Raw genomic sequence first — 5,570 nt, 5'->3', positions numbered from 1 at the left:
GGCCCGCCGGGCGGGCTGCGGCTGGGGCCGGGCATTCGCCATCGAACATGGCCCAGACGCGAGGGCCGTGTTTCAGGGGGGCCGTGAGAGGCCCGGGGAGAAAGCCAACACTTGAGTCGGTCGCCCCGCGCCAGGCCACCAGCCGACGGAGCCTGAGAGCGGTGGCCTGCGGACACGCGGTTGTTGTTGTTGTTGTTGTTGTCGGCCCTGGGCGCGTCTCGGCGCCGGACACCGAGTTGGCGCTCATGGGTGTTTGTTTGTTGGGCCGCCGATCGGGGGGGGGGGCGTGCGTTGGGTGTTGGGGGTGGGGCTTCGCGGCGCGCTCGCGGGTGCCCCCGCAGGAAGCGCCCCTCTCCGGGGCCGGCCTGCGCGGCATGGCGGAGGGCGGAGGGCGGGGCCTGCCGTCGGCTTGGGGGCCTAGCTGCGGCGGGCGCGCGGCCACGCCCCCCGGCGCATTCCCGCGAGCAGCGCCCTCGGCATGGATGGCCGAGGTCGGCATTCCGACTGGGGGCACGTCTCCTGGCCGGTGCGGCCAGATCCGCGGCTGCTTGTCTCGGGGGTGGCGCGGCGAGATCCACTGGTCGCTTGCTTCACGGCCAACGTGGTAAACGCCGCGGCCGCTTGTCTCGGGGGTGGCGCGGCGAGATCCTCTGGTCGCTTGCTTCACGGCCAGAGTGGCAGGACCCACGGCCAGCTGCTTCACGACCAACGTGGTAAACTCCGCGGCCACTTGTTTCACGGCCAACGTGGCAGGATCCACGGCCACCTGCTTCACGGCCAGAGTGGCAGGATCCGCGGCATACGCACCACCTCAGCCAGGCCGGATGCCGCGGCACGCCCGGGAGTCGGCTCCGCCGGTCATGCTCGGGCACGCGAGGAAGGCCGGCCTGGCTCTGGCCACCGAAGGGGCGGCGATCGCCGGGCCCGGGGGGCGGCCTGCCTCGCGCACGACCCAGCGACCTGGCCAGTGCTGTCCAGAGCGCCGGCCGCGCGTGCGGCGCCGACGACGGGCGAGAGGCACGCCCCCACACCCGTGTGGGGACCAGGCCGCAGGCATGCGCCAGTGGCCCGGCCGCCGCCCTGGACCGGAGCCAATGAAAGAACACATCCACGCCGGCCGGGGCCGGCAATTGCCCGCATCGTGGTCGGCGTCAACCAGGCACACCCCCGGCGGCCCGGGCCGGCGCGAGGGGAGCCGGGCGACGCGCGCATTCACGGGCCCCTGGACCACGTGCCGAACGCCGGCGCAGGTGACCCGAGAAGCGATGCGTTGGCAATCGCTCGCGCATGTGCCTGCGCCGCCTCGGTCCCGGGGGGGGGCGTCGGCCGCTCTTTCCATCTTTTTCGGCGGCCCCGGCGGCGTGCGTGCGCCCCGGACGACGACGGCATCGTCCTCCCCCCCCCCCCCCCTCCCCCCTAGTCTTGGCCCTTTTCCACTTTGCCCCCTCCCTTCCTTTCCGCCCTCCTCCGCCGCCCGCCGCCCGCTCCTCTCCCTTCGCGATGTTCCGCGCGATCCGGCGCCTCCCACACCGGCGCCTGGCGCAGGCGGCCTTCGCTCCCGGCGCCGGGTGTCGGGGGGCCGGGCTGTCCTCGATACCGCCGGCCGCCCAGGCGCAGACCATGGGCCGATGCCGGCCCGACCAGCCGACCCCCGGGGCGGAGCGCCGCCGGCACATCGAGGCCGATGGGCAGGGCTTGCCACTGGGGTTCAGCACCATCGAGGACTTCCAGCTGTTTCTGCGTCTGCTTGGCGACCCGCAAGTGCGGCGGCCGCTGGCGCCGATCTGCACCATTGGCCGGCTGCTGGGGCTGGACCGGCTGTCGGTGAAGGCGCTGATGATGCACTATGGGTCTCTGGGCGTGGGGAGCCCGCCGGGGCGGCGATCCAGGCGCGGCCCGCTGGCCGGGCTGGGCCCCGGGCATCCGGTGTTCGAGGATGTGTCGAGGCTGGTCCGGCGGGATCCGCCGGTTTTGGGGGACCTGCTGCCGCGGCTGGTGTGGCTCCCCTCGCGGGAGCTGGGGTCCCTGCTGCTGGAGTACCTGCCGGAGGCGTGTGGCCCGGCGGCCCGGCGGCCGCATGTGCCGGTCGACCGGCTCCGGGCCCTGGCATCGGTGACCCCCCGGCTGACCCTGTCGCAGATGGCCTGGCTGCTGTCCTCCTCGCCGAAGTCCGTGGCGAGGGACCTGGCCACCTATGTGCCGGAGTTGGGGGACTACCAGCCGCCGCGGGTGCCGTCGGTGCGCTTGGACGCCCTGCGAGCGGTGCTGGCCGCCGCCGGGCCGGCCGGCAGCGACGCCAGCCTGTCGGAGGAGACGGTGTGCCAGCGGGCCGGCGTCGACCGGGCCACCTTCGACTGCCATGGGCCCCTGCTGCATGCCACGTATGGGGTCCGCCGGTGGGGCGAGCTGCCGGCCGAGCGGCTGGCCCACCTGCGGGCCCTGCTGCAGGAGTGCCGGTGGACGCTGGCCGAGCTGGCCAGCCGGACGGGCATCCCGCTGGACCGGATCCGGTGGTACATCAAGTACTATGAGCCGGGGATGGTGCTGCCGGTGCCGGCCGACCGGTCGGTGCCGCGGCCGCTGGAGCTGGACGGCCGGTCCGGGCCCGGCTCCAACTCGATGACCCTGAGGGACTATGTGCGGGCATTCCTGCCGCCGGTGTCTCCCCTGTATCGGGCGCTCCTTTGCCCGGAGCCGGCCGTGGACCCGAAGAGCCTGATCACCCTGCGGCACTTGGGGCTCATCCGGCGGCCGGGCCATGTGGATGCGGACCGGGACATGCTGCCGATGTTGCAGGGGCTCGGGAGCCTGCGGCCGCCGTTGACCCTGCGCGATGTGTCCGACCGGATGGGCATCTCGCTGTACCAGGTGCGGAAGCGTTTCGTCGGGGCCGGGTCGCTGGCGGAGCTGCGCCGGACGGTCCCGGCGGTGGGCGCCCTGTCCTTTTCGGAGATCGAGCGATTGCGCCAGCTCGGCGAGCAGGTGCACCCGGCCGGCGGGCGGATGCGCTTCACCGTGAGGCAGATTGCCGAGCAGCTGGCCATGTGCCCGGACATGGTGTTCTCCCTGCTGCACCTCTACTGTCCGGAGTACTTCTTCCTGGCCCTGGCCCCGGAGGCGGGGTCCGGGCCCGGGGGCATGTATGTGCCCGTGGAAAAGGTGGCCCCGCTGCTGGCGAAGGTCGCCGACCAGGCCACGGCCCCGCTGCTGCACCAGGTGGCCGTGGACCTGGGCTGCACCCTGCCGCAGGTGGTGAACTCCCTCCGGGCGGATGCGACCTGCCGAAAGGTGCCCTTCCGGGCGCCGTCCTACTACCGGCATGTGGCCAGCCGGCTGTTCGAAATCAAGTCCCTCCTGCGGCTGCATCCGCAGATGCCGGCCTCCGCCATCGCCCGGCAGTATGGCTGGGAGGAGAACCTGCTGAAGCTTGCCCAGCCCTATCTCGCGGCGGCGAGCCGGTGATGGTGTGTGCGTGTGTGTGCGTGTGGTGTACCAGGCGCCTGCGGCCTCTTTCTCTTGTGTGTCTGTGCGGGCACACATGGCGCCACGGGTGTGCATCCTTCTCTCCCCGGCCGTGCCGTGTGCCTGCCGACTGTATTTTACTATGCCCCCTGTTGCCTCGCTGTGTGTCCCCGCACGGGCAAAATGCACCGCCGTGTGTTGTCCTTGATCTTCATTATGTGTTGTATTTTTTGTTTTCATTTTCATCGCCATTTTCGCTTGAGTTCTCCATTTTCATCTCCCCTTCCGCGACGACGATGCTGTCTCGGGTGCTCCCTTTCTGGGGGTGGTCCATTTCTCCCGAGCCGGGGTGGCCGATCATCCGGCGACTGGCCACCCTGCGTGCGTGTCCCTGGCACTTGCGGTGTCGTGTTCCCCTTGTCCCTCGCCCGGACACGGTTTCCCCCTTTTTGAGCTTTCTCCCCGGGTGGCCGACCCGCCGGCAAATGGCCGCCCTGTGTGCCTGGGCCGGCGTGCGATGCTGTGCATCAGTCCCGATGGGCATCCGGGGGGGGGGGGGGCGTGGCGACCGGACCAGCAGCCGGGCGGGCCAGTAGCCGGGCGGGCCAGCACAGGCGCCCGCCTCTGCCCGGTCGGCGTCCCCGGCGCTGGAGCGGCCTCCGGCAACCGCACACCCACATCCCGGGCCCGGCCATGCGCCGACCTTCGACGGGCCATCGGGCGTGCACGCCTGGCGACTCCAGGACAGGGGGGCTCGTGATGGCCAGTCGCCGGGTGCGCATGCCGGGCATGCGATGGCGGCCGGCTGCGCATGCCTCACCGGCCCAGACGGCCGCCGAGCGCCCGCCCCCGGCCCGGTGCCGGCGGTGTGCGCCAAGGTCGCCGGGGCTGCCCGGAGCAGCGCACATGCTGGCGATGGCGTGGGCGGCCCTCCCCGGCTGGCCGGGCGGGCGGCAGGCGGCCACCGGCACACCGGGCGCAGGGGCGCGCCTCGTGTGGCCCGCTGCCGAGGTCCTGGCCGCGCCGGGCTTGTGGTGGCCCATTCACCCCCGGCAGCCGGGATGGCTGCTCCGATGCCGGGGCCGCTATGCCAGCGTGGAAGCCACTCGGGCCTTCGCTTCCGGAGAGGCGCGTGCGCGCATGCGGCCGGGGGCCCACGCCTGTGCGGGGATCGCGCTTTGGCATGCCTGCGTGTCGGTCGCCAGCCTGGCGCCGGGGGCTTGGCGCCGGCGGCTCTCATTGCCGGGCCATGCCGATGGTGCAGCGGCCCCTGCTGCGTGGTCGGTGCCGGACGACGACGCCCGGCCAGCGCGCCCGCGGGCCTGTCCCCAAGCCGTGGGGCAGGTGTTGGGCCGGGGGCGCGCCGAAGGCATGGCGCTCGCGGGCCCGGGCCGATGCGGCCCTCCTGGCCAGATGCCCGTGCGCTGGCGACATGCTACCGCCGTGGGGGGCATGGGTTGGCCGGGGGCCGGCGCCGGGCGGTGCGACATGCTTGGGCGGCCCCGGCTGCTCGGGCATCTTTGCCGGGTCGATCGGGCCGGGCGAGGGAGGGGCCGGGCCCATGCTCCGGGCGCCGCCCGGCCGCGCGACCGGTGCCTGTGTGTCAGGCTGCCCGGGCCCGCGTCGCATGGCGGATCCCCTCGCCGCGTCTTCGCCGGCACTTCCGAGGCAATGTTGTTAGACCCGGCGACCCGGCTCCGGGGGCAGCCTCGACGGCGGCGGCGGCGGCGGCGGCGAGGTGTCCCTCGGGGGGCCGTGGCACGGGCCAAGCGGGCGGTGTTTTTGCTTTTTGCGACGGGGCCTCTTCGGGCCGGCTGGGGCCGGCGCCCCGGGACAGCCAGCGCACCGTGCGGCGGGCGACCGCGAGGTGCCTGGCGGCGGACTCGCACATGCCCTGCCGGGGCGCCGGCCAGGCCGCGGCGAAGGGTCCATCCGGGGGCCCTGCTCCGGGGATCGGGACGCCTGGTGGCGTGTGCGGGGCCCGGGCTCGGGGGGTATGGCGGCCGGCCGGGCCGGCGTGCGCCGGGTGCCGCTGTCTTGGCCGATGTGCGCGGCTGGCATGCGGCGACCGGGGCCGGGGCCCCTCCTCACCCGGGGGCCGGGCTACC

General features: G+C 73.6%; 1 protein-coding gene across 1 annotated transcript; it reads left to right on the top strand.

Annotated features, from left to right (window-relative positions):
- The first annotated feature begins 1,409 nt into the window (after window positions 1-1,409).
- On the top strand, window positions 1,410-3,670 carry H696_05961 (hypothetical protein). Its single transcript, XM_009499728.1, has one exon. The coding sequence runs from the start codon at window positions 1,501-1,503 to the stop codon at window positions 3,460-3,462; it is 1,962 nt and encodes a 653-aa protein (XP_009498003.1). The 5' UTR covers window positions 1,410-1,500; the 3' UTR covers window positions 3,463-3,670.
- Window positions 3,671-5,570: the final 1,900 nt, after the last annotated feature.

This window comes from Fonticula alba (assembly GCF_000388065.1).
Source record: "Fonticula alba strain ATCC 38817 unplaced genomic scaffold supercont2.16, whole genome shotgun sequence".
NCBI lineage: Eukaryota > Rotosphaerida > Fonticulaceae > Fonticula > Fonticula alba.
Note: the sequence above shows the minus strand (reverse complement) of the source record. Positions and strands in the feature narration are given on the sequence as shown.